At 40.4% G+C, this 13021-nt stretch overlaps 1 protein-coding gene across 2 annotated transcripts in view; it reads left to right on the top strand.

Moving 5' to 3' along the window:
* The window catches only part of eng (endoglin), a 41498-nt gene continuing 28477 nt past the window's right edge, over positions 1-13021 (top strand). Inside the window, exons 1-2 of one of the 2 annotated variants that reach the window (XM_063478439.1) lie at positions 1-92; positions 1106-1257. In XM_063478439.1, the coding sequence (XP_063334509.1) occupies positions 1197-1257 (61 nt within the window). In that variant the 5' untranslated portion in view covers positions 1-92; positions 1106-1196. Of the gene's footprint in view, positions 93-1083; positions 1258-13021 lie in introns of both variants that reach the window. The other variant, XM_063478438.1, reaches the window with a different exon arrangement.

The raw sequence follows: 13021 nt of genomic DNA on the forward strand, positions 1-13021 counted from the left end.
AAAGTCCAGGCATCGTTACATTGCTCAAAGCACCACATCCCCGCCCGTGGATTATAAACCTACTTTATTCGAGATAGACACCTACATAAAAAGTAAGTTTTGCTGTTTATAACTTTCTCTACTTCATCTTTGTAACTCTCTGTGATCTGTGATTCATTTCCTGAAAGTTTGTTGGGAAATTTCTGTGTCTAGATTCTAAAGCAATCCGGCTTCATGTCCGTTTAAAAACAATTTAATGCGCATGTTTTGGTCAAATAACGCTGTAAAGATGCCAAATGTTAGACTTGCGAAAACACGGAATTATGGGTGACAGAAAGGCGCGTGCGTGTGTTCAAGTCAAACTACTTTCTGTATTAACGCAGTGCCTGATAAAATCCGCGCTTATTACTTTACCAATATGCACATCTGTGGATTTCAAAAAGCACGTTAGTCCATGGTTAAGTCATTTTCTCTCTTACGGCAAGATGTTGCGGGAAATAACGAATTAACGAGACATTTTGTTTTCCATTTGGAACTCCATAAACAGTTTACACAGGCTCTTCCTTTTACTCTATATGAATCATATAACAGGAGCAGTCTCCTTCTTATCTGATGCTGGCATTGTGGTATTATTTAAAGAAAACGGTGCCGTGGTGCTTCCTGAAACCGTCGGCCAGAAGCATAGTGACCACCAGATAACCTCTAGGTTCAGACCCTCATTGTGTGCCAGGAAGACGGGCAGAAACATGATGGGATTGTCTCATAAGGAAATTCCAGTCGTCCTATTAGGAAGAAATGTAAGCAGCTGTCTCCACCAATAATATCATTACAATATTCATGTTAATAATAAATAATAATCACCATAATCGTGGTTGCTCAAGAGCAGAGACCAAACTCATTGCATAAGTTGTCCATTACACACATGTGGACACTTGGTTTGACATCGCACGCTGACTCTCAGAGGGACATGCTGGAAATTGGCAGTTAGTCAGAGCCTTATCAGCCATCACGTCTCCTCCTCTCCTCACCATTTCCCCAGCTTCTTACTTTCTGACCTTTCCACCTTTTTAAGACTGGAATTGTTCTGCTCTTCCTCTGTCACAGTCTTTTGCTGCTCTGCCACCAGACAAGCACGCTTCAACCTCCGCCCGAGTGTCTTCACACCCCAGAGACTGAGATTCAGCTTTCTCCCAACACCTTAAACTTCAGCAGCAGAGATGGAGGATTGCGTGACACGGTTTGCCCTTCTTCTGTGCATCGTCGCTACTACAGCCTTTGGTAAGTCTGCCTGCTGTTATTGAGCATTTTAGCAGTTCAGATTTGAAGTTAGTTTCCGTTCTTTCTTTTTGTCTTTCTTTCTGCAGCTTGATTTTATTAAATTGGGAAAAAGGAAAATATTATCATCTTAGTCAGCAGACACTAGCTTTAGAAGATGTGAAACCTCCAGGGACTGTTTCTGGCCTAAAGTTCAAGTGCAGATATTGATCGTCTCCTGTTTCGTGCTCTGACAATAATGTATTTTTTTAGATGGAAATCAGTCTGAAGACGAAAAAAATACATGCAAAAAAGAACAAAACTCTTGAATGATGGTTGAATTTTACAAATCAAATGAAGAATTATACTGGTAACAAGGAAACAAGTGTTGTTCCAAGTCAGCCAAAGCATTTGTTTGTCTAGTTTTTCATTTTTTTTTTTTTTTTAGTGCTAAAAAATATTTTCTTTAAAGATTGTCCACATTCAGGTAACAAGACGGCATGCGGATGCTAGATAGATTTTATGTGATCTTCCTCTGTTGTCCGCTCTGCCATTCCCTGCCTTGGCTGCATGTGGCTGCTCATATCGAATTCAAACCTGTAATCCCTGCGAGGTGGCAAAAGGATCAGAAACCCTCCCTATCTCCATAGGCCGTAATCCAGCTTCGCTCTCTTACCTCCAGTGATGCTTCAGGGTGTTTGCGTCACACTTCCCCACAGCAGCATTGCATTTGAGGTGGCCACAGTTTAGGTGTTTTTTTAATAAGGTTAAAAAAATGTTATATATTTCATGTTAAAACATTAGCAGGTAGAAGTGGATTAAAGCGCACATTTTTTTGTTACAGACATCTCCCCCCCCCCTCCAAATAAAAGATATGCTAATCTGAATATGAAAATATTTCACTTTAAAAAACAAGAAATTATCAGTCTTTTATTATTAGCTTTAGGAAAACCTTTTATCCCAATCTGGTTGTTCTGAATTGTCAAGTGTTAAAAGCTATGAGCCTCAATTTAATAGCTGACTGTAAATGTAAAACACACATTTCCTCACTCTAAATGTCATAAAAGAACGCATAACACGCCCTGGTGTTATTTAATACAGCTTTAAAATTAACTGTCAGTTAAATGAGCTCAGGTGCTTGCATTTTTCAGTGCCATATACTTAAATATGCAAAAAAACAAAAAACAAAATGAAAACCTAACAAAACACTTGCCAAATAACCTTTTCCACACTCCAGCCCCATAAACATACAGCAGAAAAAATAAAGTGACATTTTCAGCTTGCTCTTTAAATAAAGCAAAGTAGCCGAGGCAAGCATACATCACTGTTAAAGTTATGCGCCAGAAAAACAAGCCTATTCACTGAATTTGGCTTCAGTGCTGACCTGCTGTATGACAAATCACAATATTGCCACAAGTGCTAAACACCCTCTCAGCATGGGTGCTGGTGGCAGAAATACAGAGGTATTTTTTGGCCAACTGACCTATGGAGAGCTGACCTTATGTAGCATCCACCGCAGGGGATCAGTCTCGCTGTCTGCTGGTGTAGTCTGTGAGGAGCTGTTTTGCTCAGTCCTAATTGCCTCTGTGACACATAGTTCTGTATTTGCTATCATTTTTTTTCTTTCTTGAATGAGGCTCTGCAAATTTTCCTTTTTTCCCTCCTTTTTTTTGCATCTGCTGCAGCAGCTTTAGAAGAAGACCCAGAGGGAGCTGTGCCATTATTTTCAGGCGACAAAGCGCTCTGATTCTCTGTACATCGTTTCTGCTTTAAGTTTATTTCTTTATTATGCAGCCCAGTACTGTCATATTATTTAACCATTTTCTCTTATATTGTCTTCTGGGATTAATAATGCGTTCTTAAGTAAATCAAGCACAATCCTCAGGTGTGACATGCCGTACCCAGCGCTATAATATCATATTTCCAGACAGGTGATAGATACATAAATAGATATACGAGTATATATTCTGTACACATTTGGAAACATCCACTGTGATTCGATGTCTGCGTGTTTAATCGAATCCAAGTAAACTTCAAGTCACTGTGGGAGAAGACACGATGCGAAGGCAACTGAAAAGAAGAGGTAAACAGAAAAAAGTAAATCAAAAATAGCCCGCAGCCTGCCACAAATCCCATGAAACCCTTACCCAACTGCAAGAAATGGCATATTGTGTTTTGCTTCAGGTCAGTCTTGCTTTAGCTTTATTTAAGCTTTCCATATGTTTGACCCCCTGTCAGCTCCTTGAAATCAGACTCATGAAATCCTCGTGTGACGTTTAAAGCAGGGTTTGAATTTCAAACAGTTGTTAAGCTCAAAGTTAAAGCAAGCCTTATACTTCATGTATAGATCTTATTGGTATATTACGCACTCTGAGCTACTACAGATGCACAATCTTGCAAAATGACCCAGTAAAACCCAGAGGATTATGTTTGTACCCTTAATTCTAAGAGTCATATACTTAACGTGTGCACCAAATTTCCTGAAATTGGAAACTTAATTGCTCCTTGGAACTTCCCTTGGTCTTCTGTCATGTGTTCATTTACCTTTGGACAGATTATTAGCGTTAAAGCGTTAGCAGTAAAAAAAACTTGGAGTCTAGGGCTTTTTCCTTAATGTTCCTGCACGCTTATCAATTCACCGTTGGGCTGTCTGGGACCAAAGGACTGAAATATTCTTCCTATTACAATAGTACAGACAGTGTCTTTCATTAAAATGACACTATCTAACTAATCCGGCCAAATTTAGAGACTCTATAGATGATAATAAGGTGGATGCCTCGCAGCAGTCCCTGGGTAAATCAGTAAAACTGCATTCATTTTGTTAAGCCCACCAGACTCCAGTTCTTTAGCTCTTACGCTGACTTGCTGGCTTCCTTTCTTAAAAACCCAGACATGACTTTTGTACTTACCCTGCAATTTGACAAACACGGATGAATTTGGTTCCGAGGCCGTGTTTTCTTTAGCTCTGGATTATCTGTAAAGTCACCCTCTGCCTATGTCTTTCAGTGAAACGATCATCCGTTCTTTCATGTTACAGCATGATTATTAAAATTCTCTCTGTGTTGGGATCAGTCAGGCCTCTCTCTTTCTTGTTTGCAGCTCATCCATATTCTCTGGACGAGCTTCTGTCAGGCTCCAGTGAAACAGACAACATCACGCTGGTCTTAGTTTCACTACACTGTCTCCCTGTGAGGTCAATTGTGTTCAAAATGTTGCTGTTTGTTTTGAAGGTCTTACATGGTCCAAGCTACAGGTTTATCTCTGAGCGCCTCTGAAGCCGCGATGTGTCTGAATCCGTTTTAACTGTGGTATTTGCTTGTGTCAAGCTCATATAGACACTGTGATAGGTCTAATAAACATGCAGTTTCCCCTCAGTTGTCTAACTCTCTTTAAGTTTTCCTTTTGACTCTTTTTTGTGTAGTTTTTGACTCTTTCGAGTGTGAAGTGCAGCTACTGTGTCAGGTTTTCTTGCAATTGCATTGTTTTGAGGCATTATGTGAAGCTAACGCGGCACCTTCTCCGTGTGGATGTGATAACATTTGTCTCGCTTACTGCTCGGCCTGTAAGTAGGATGACTTTTACTGATGTAAGCCAGTGCTTATGTTGTGTCACGTTAAATTTGCACTGGCTCACTGTTCAAAAATAGTGTGACGGAGAGTTGAAACACTGAAGACCGAAGACGCCTTTGTTTCCCTGGCACCACAACTGGTGCCTCCCTGTCTTGTTAAGAAGTCTACTTTCGTAAACGCCCCCACTTTCTCTTATAACTCTCTCATTAATCTTAACTTTCTAAGCACAAACTGCGATAACCCTCATGATGTCATCGGGGTTAATTTGCCTGACTTGAAAAAAGCCCCTCCAGGATACAGAGGACATTATGCAACTAGCTTTCAGGCTGTGACAAATGAACTGATCTTTGTGTATACAATCAGCGGAGTGCCCCTGCTGGCCTTTTAGATCTAGACATTTTAGCATGTATGTAGTTTTGCTATCCAAGCGTCGCTGCAGATTGCGTCTCGCTAGCCGCTTATTATATGGGAGGTAGCTGCATGCCACCTCCTTTGAAGACAATTTTCAGATTATTATTTCCAGACCAAGCACAATAAGCGTTACCACTTAAGCCGACCGTGGCAGTTGGACACATAAACAGTTATCTTTGCGTCTGACTGAAGTCTTTGTATTTAGTGATTTTTATCCACTGTGAGTCCGGCATTTCCTGGCAGGAAAATCGTGTTGAATATGCCCCCTGCTGCAACAGCTTTCCCAGTGGGAGACAGACATCGTGATGTTAACTGCCAGACCTCCTGCTGCACTTTTGCTTACCCCCGAGCCTCCCGCCACGGGCTAAAGGAAAAGTACAAAAGTGATTAGCGAACCACTGGAGAAGGACGACAAGCTGTCTGAAAATTAATCTTAAAGAGGGAAAGAGAGAGACGGGCAGACAGACAGAAACACAAACAGAGATAACAGAATTCATAAAGGCTGATTCATGGAGACAGTGAGGGAGTGGGGATCAAATTTATGTGACTGTCAAAGAGAAGATAAGTGGATCAGAAGAAAGATTTTGGGGGGAGAAGTAAATAGTGGATTAAAAAAAAGAAAGATAAGAAAAATGCAAAACGGATAAACATTAAGAGATATAGAGGAGGGAAATTTCAAGTAGTGATAAGTGAAAATGCAAAACTATTAATTACACAAAATAATGACACCAAAGAGAAAGACGAGGGAAAAAAACCTCTGAAACCAAAAGAAAATGTGTTAGTTTACAGAAAGGGGATGTCAGGGAAAGATTAAAAGAAACTGAAAAAGATGACTGAGGCTTCTCAGAAAGCATGCTGAAGTAGAAAAAAAAGAAAAAAAAACATGTCATGTTAAAAATGGCTTTGAGAGTCAAAACAGTCCACTTCCCCTGTTTTACTGCAGTGAGCCAGCTCTGCCTGCAGTCAGACTGGGTGGCAGGGAGACGCGACCGCTTGTCGCTGCCTGAGACCGATTTCAATCTCCTTCAGTGTTATGCCCCTCCCAAATAACAATCCATTTCTGACTGCCTCGCTTTTCCTCTGTTTGAATACAGAAAGCATTGTGGGGAAGCCTCACTAACACCATGTCCCGGCACTTGACTGGACGGCTTTGGCATGCAGTGTGGCGTACACGCGATGGTATCTGTGTGATCTCAACAAGGGAGTCCACAGTTTTTTGCGTTATCTCCCCATTCTTACTTTGTCTTTGAGAAAACTAGTGTTAATTTCATCAAAGAAAAAGCAGGATGAAAAATATTGACAAGTAATTTTTTTCATGATCAAAGCGAAACGGCTGCGTGTGAGGAAGCTGGATAAAATCAGTATGTCGAGATTAAAACTATAAAGATATGTTTTAGAGGTTTTTTTTTTCTTCAAATAAAAATGATTTAACAAATAAAAACGTAATTAAAGTATTCACAATGAACCAAAGAACACTTTACGGTTTGGAGTCTTTGGAATTAAATAGTGCAACTTTTCATTTGCAAACATATCCACTGACCCCCCCCAAAAAATCTCTTTTTTAGTTTTTCTGTCGATAAAAGATAAAAGCTATATGAGGTCTCGGTTTAAATTCTGCTCAGTGTTTCCCAGTGTATGGTTGAATATGGGTATTTAGAAGGCAGGATACGAACACGGACACATTTCCAGGTGGGATCGGATTTATAAAAGGAACATGCGATCCAGGTGTGTGTTCACGTGTTTTATAAATCTCGCTTTTTTTGTGTGCGGCCATTATTGGCTTTCGTGCTCATGTACACTTGTAGTATTGATCTTTAGCGCTCTTTTATAGATGAGACCTCTAATCTGGACTGAACACACCTGTGATTGGCTAAGGCTTTTTTACTTCCATCTCAGACCACCTGAATTACAATATGTTGCCCCCAAGGTGTTTATGGATTTTTTTTTTTCATCAAATGATGCCCAAAACATGTTTCCTGTCCCAGGTTTAATCTGACACAGTTAATGTAACACAGGTGATGCAGTGTTAATGTTAATTTCAGAGAGGTATTGTCTGTGCTTTCAAAAGATTTGGCTCTCTTTACCAGGCAAAGCCAGAAAGAGCTTTTTTTTAAAGTAAAGAAGTGAATCAATGATCTTCTGAATAGCAGCAGCTCATCATTAAAGAGAACAAGTAGCTGCGGCAATAATGCTACAGCAGGATGAGCAGGATGGACAGAGAAGAGCGGCTCTGCTTAAACAGAATTTGTAAATGATAATGTTAACTGAGAAAAGTCTTTTCGGAACACTGCAGAGGAGATGGACATGGAATCTCAGCCTCCTGCATTAACCTCGCCACAGATGAGAATGACTCTTGTAGCCATGGTAACCTTATACAAAGATCCTTAGGAGATATAAAAATGAAAAATCGAGAAATTAGATAAAAAAGAAATCAATAAGGTCTTCAATTTTTATTGACAGAAATTATACAAAAACCTAATAAAAATCCATCCGCCTTTTTCTGTTGATCCAATTTATGGTTGCAGCAGTGGCGGGGCCTGGAGCCTGCACCAGCTGTCATAGGGTGAGAGGCAGGGTACATCCTGGACAGGTTGCCAGCCTGTTGCAAGGCTAACACATACAGACAACTGTTTAGATCCATGGCCAAACCACTGCACCCATGTGCTGACCTCTAATAACAAAAATCAGTTGTCAAAAATTTGAATGACGTTATTTGAAATTCATATAAGGGCTAAATGTATCACTGGACAAGAAAAAACTGCACACTGTTTCAAAAAACAAACAAACCAAAAATGTGAAACACGGTTCATGCTGCAGCTGTGCTGTATCTCGCCCTTATATTATATAAATGAAACCATCTTCTTCTTAATGGCTCTGCAAGTTTCCTTCACTACTGAAACCTGAGTGCAGCATCATCATATAAATTTAAGATACCGGCACTTAGCCGTGTCCTGAACATCATTATTATGTGACTGCAAGGTCTCATGCCCTCTGGCCCAATGTTTTTCATTATGGAGCTGTATGAGCACTGAATGCCTCATTAGTGCTGGGCGAGATAAATGCCCAGTCAGCATGGCGACCACTTGTACCCATGTCAACATGCCTGCTGTCTGTGAAGATAAGGCATGGTGTTATGTATTCTTATCTTGTGGTCTGTCTGCCACAGTCACCCTTGGTCTGCACAAACGCAGGAAATGTACCTGCACAGTATTACTGGATTTAGTGGATGAACTATTGGCAGGTCATCTGACTCGCCCTATGACTTCAAGTCAGAGGTGCCAACTCACAGTAGGGTTATGTGGTCTGTCCTTGCTTAGCAAAATCTTAGACGGGTATCTTTAATTAATGCTTTTGCAGGTCAGAGTTCAAAATTTCTTGACAGAACAGCTTGACAAAAATATGCTCAGTTGAAAAGCTTTCAAATATTTTGTGTCACGTTATAGCGTGAGTATAGAGCTGTTGCTCGGAAATTTCCTTTTGGTTTGAATTAACTTTCAGCAAACATAAACTGTGGAATCTTTAGCTCACATGTATTTTAGATGTTAGCGTACAATTTACTTGTACACGGTGCTTTCCTAAACAGGAAATATGGGCTTTCTCAGTACACGATATACTGATTTCTAATGGTGCACAATGTGCAGTCGAGTGCTTTAAAATGGCAGGGCCTCTTGATTCAAGCACTGGGTGGGTAGTTTTCCTGTTGATTCAGGTGCCAAACCGGTCAATCTGTATTTAAAGAGCTGAAATTTCTCTGTGATGTCTGGCTGTGCGTGTGTTTTTTCCTAGCGTGTGTGTGTGTGTGTTTGATGTGATGAGAGAGCCCTCGCTGGATTTGGATGCTCGATATTTCATTTGCTTGCATTTCTGTGATATGTCAGAAAGCAGAATATGTGACTCGAAGAGAAAGCTTTGAGACATCTGACAGATTATTTTAATCTGCTCATACAGTGTTACTACAACAAATCCAACAGTCAAACTTGGGGTACTTAATAATCTTTTCCCTGCTGCAGGGAATAAAGTTACACTTGTCAAATAACAAGTGCCGGAGTCCAGACACTTCCATTAGTTAAACAGTGAAATGAAATCAGAAAACTTGAAGCTGTCTCATAGATCTCTTTTTGAGATGATTCAAAACCCTTTGAGGCCCACTAAAGTCGTTTGTGTGACCACATATATTTAAATATCTCTTCATGGAAATAAAAAGACACTATTCATTTTGTGCTTTCGGCTGAACGCAGTAGTTTTTTGTTTTTTTTTAATTCACTGATGTCAACAGCCTTTAACGGCATCAGAAAATAACATTTAGTAGTTGTCATGTACGAGTGTTTGCAGAATATCACTTCCAGTTTGAGAGCCTCTCCAGTCCCGTATAGTGCACTATGGTGGCTCTCAATTCATGGATCATGAATCGCACCCTTGACCCCCCCTCACTTAGAATATCTTAAGAAAATATCAGAGCCTTCATTAATATGCAGTCTTCATGTTGGAAAGTATTAATATTTACTGGCAAAACTCAGTCAAGAAAAACAGGCTAATCTCTATTGGTTCTACACGAAGCATATGTTGTGCAAAGCTACATCAATCTTGAATGATTAGGAGCAGCCACTGTGCAATGAATCTCTCAACGCTTCAGCCTGTTTTGGTTGCACGCAGTTAGCATGAAACTTGCTAAATTAGTCTGTCTATCCACCAATTAACACTTAGATGATTAATTGTGTTTTGCCAGTGCTCTTTTGGTGTAGAGGAGAGAAATCTAACGAAACAAGTGGATAGAAAAGAAACACTTTACCCGTTAACCATCTGCAGTATAATACATCACCGAGAGAAAATGCGAGCATCGACATTAAAATTATGCTTTTTACGTGTGTCACTGAGCTAATCAGCAGCAGTGGCTAAATACTAGCAACAGACAGGGTATAAGGTTGCGTGTGTGTGCGCGTGTGTGGTGAACATCGCCACTGGTTTACGACAATGATGAGACGACGGACGAATGGCTCCCAGAGGTGTAAACAGAGCTAGTGTGAAGACAGGCTGTCTCCAGACCCGCTATCACATCCGTAATTCCGGCCCCAGCAAATAGTGGAAGCAGGACTTCTAGGACTTGCTATCAAGCTAACAAGACTAATCAGCATTTTTTTTTCTTTTTTGGATAAAATATCAGACTTAGAAGAGGGAGGTGAGATGGTCAGGAAGCTTGTGTGTTGCATGGAGTGTGTACTGTGTAGTATGCAGGGGTGAGAGGCCAGGGGACAGTGCAGGCCCCTGCAGAGTACTGATAAGAGCTTGTTTACCTTCCTGTGGATGGTCAGGCCTCAATCTGCAGTCGCGGAAGTGCCAGGACAATAGGTGTGTGTGTGTGTGTGTGTGTGTGTGTGTGGAATCAAGAGAGAAACTTGAGCTAGCCTTGAAGCTCCCCTTTCCCTCTCTGACTAACTAGGGTAGGACTGCTGACCCTCCCTCCACATTCCCCGTCACGACTCTGTCGCCCGACCCTGGACACAAACAGTTTACTTGACCCCAAGGGACCATGGGAGACAGCTGGTCTTGATGTTGTTTGCTGTCAGGGTTTCCCCCTCCTGTTTTTTTTTCTCCCTTTCCTCTCTCCTCCCTTTCTCTCTCTTTCTCTTTCTCTCTCGCTTTTAAACCATCCTACTGCAAGTTTTGCAAGCCTTCGTTTTGCATACACTCCAGGCAAGTAGCTCCATTTTTCCACAGAGACTCACAATGAGGGTGTGCGTGAAAGATCGGGCATGAAATCAAGCCTGCCTGCTTGCTTTCCTGAGGTGAATGAAAAGGCAGCAAGTTATTGAACAGCAAGTACTCAGTGCTTTGAATCAAAATCAGCATTTAGTTAGGGTGTGATGGAACTTTTTAAATTCAAGGACTCGCTGCTGGCTGTCAGCATTCTGCACGGTGGGGTTGCTTCAAGTTAACGAAACGCACAAACAGTCCTGGGCTTTTGAGATCTTTAAGAACGCCTTAAAACATAATGTAAAACTACCAAAATCGCGCATGTTTGTGGCGAATAATACAACAAAATAATTACTTGTGTGTGCTGACTATGTGCAACATCAGTCTCTGCAAAACCAAAACTGTTTGAATATACCAAGCAAGATTTCTCTGGGGTTCATTACATCAAGGGTGCTTTCCCATAAAAGAGATGTTGTATTTGCTGTTCACAGGCTTCTAGTCTTCTTTAATGTTATTGCTCCCATTACCGGAGTCAGCTTTAGTCCTTTTTATTTTTGCTGACCAATGACATGCTGACACCCTAGAATATATTCAAAATGAGAAGCTGACTGAAAAGTGAACTTTTTGCATATATGTGCTTCTCCTTTTCCTGGCAGTTATAGACAGTCTGGAGCCATAGTGAATAATTTCTAGGATTTGTGATGTGAGCAAGAGAGTTATACTGAAATGCACTTTGTGCACATAAGTAATGATTAGCTAACATATTTTTTTTTAAAAAAAAGGTCAAATACATTATAGAGAGGTGTTATGTTATAGTACTTGTAGCACTGAAAGCATAGAGTTCCACATATCCCCATTCAGCCTATCAAATGCTAGCGCCAGTGCACAGGTGCCCGTATTATACTATTTCCTAGCATTTGTAATAACTTGATAACCTTGGGAACATTCAGCTTGTTCTTTTGTGGATTCACAAACACTACTTGACGCTGGTAGCATATTGTGTGATGACTAGACAGTATATATTTTAAATTTTTGTAGAGAAGATTTGCATGAACATGTTACAACAAATTTTACACAAATGTAAAAGGAACAGATTTGAGTTTGAACACGTATCGAGTTAGGATATCAGCAATGTGTAGGGTACCTTTGATCTTAATAATGATAAATCACCCCCAAGTCTCCAAGCACAGCCTCTGGCCTCAGTTCAGCTACATTGCACTCTTCATAATTATGTGGCTCCCTCCTGGACAGTGATACTTCATTTGAGAGGTTCAGGTTGGCATCCCGAATTAATTACATTTTTCCAAAGTGTTTTAATTTAAATCTGGAAACAATGTGGAAGAACACTTTGGTGCACACGTGGATGGTCTCTTTAGTGGGGTGTTGCTGGTCAGACAAGCTGCAGTCTAAAAATATGAAAATTACCATAATGTAATTAATACATAAAAAAATAAGATGTCACACATTCCTCATCCTGAGGTCTAGACCAGACAAATCTGTGCTCTGTTTTGTGAGGCTTACTTTCTGACTCAGTCAGGTGATACTTTCGTAAAATGCTAGCGTTAGCATGATAACATTTTTACATAAAGAACCCGACCTGACCTCACTGCTAACTGAAACTAAGTGTAAAACAAGCCTGACAAAATAAAATGTAGCTTGCTGAGCTAAGCATAATAAAGTATGGCCATTTATTGAATGAGCACTTGAGTACCAGTGTTGTTCACATTAATCAGATATTTTTATCCCTGTATTATCTTGTCTTGATATCTATGCAGTGTTTTACGCTGCAGGGGTAGCCTGGGGATGGAATAGGGAACTTTATGTATATGTGTTTTATGGTGTGTATGTGTTTGGGGTGAGATGAGAAGGCGGGTTTTGTCAAAACATGTGCATTTGATATTGTTACCTGCTTAGGGGTTACCGATGGAAATTAGCTAGTAGCTACAGCGCTGTGCAAAGGTCTTGAGTCACACTTCATTACTTTATATTTTTACAGGAACATGGGAAATAGGTGCAGCAATGTATTGAAACTTGTGCAGACTTAAATGGGAATACAGTATACAAGGCAAAAACATAGTTTGTACAATCCTAATAAGCTTGGAAATCTATATTTGCTA

The sequence above is a fragment of the Pelmatolapia mariae genome, linkage group LG7 (assembly GCF_036321145.2).
Source record: "Pelmatolapia mariae isolate MD_Pm_ZW linkage group LG7, Pm_UMD_F_2, whole genome shotgun sequence".
Classification (NCBI taxonomy): Eukaryota; Metazoa; Chordata; class Actinopteri; order Cichliformes; family Cichlidae; genus Pelmatolapia; species Pelmatolapia mariae.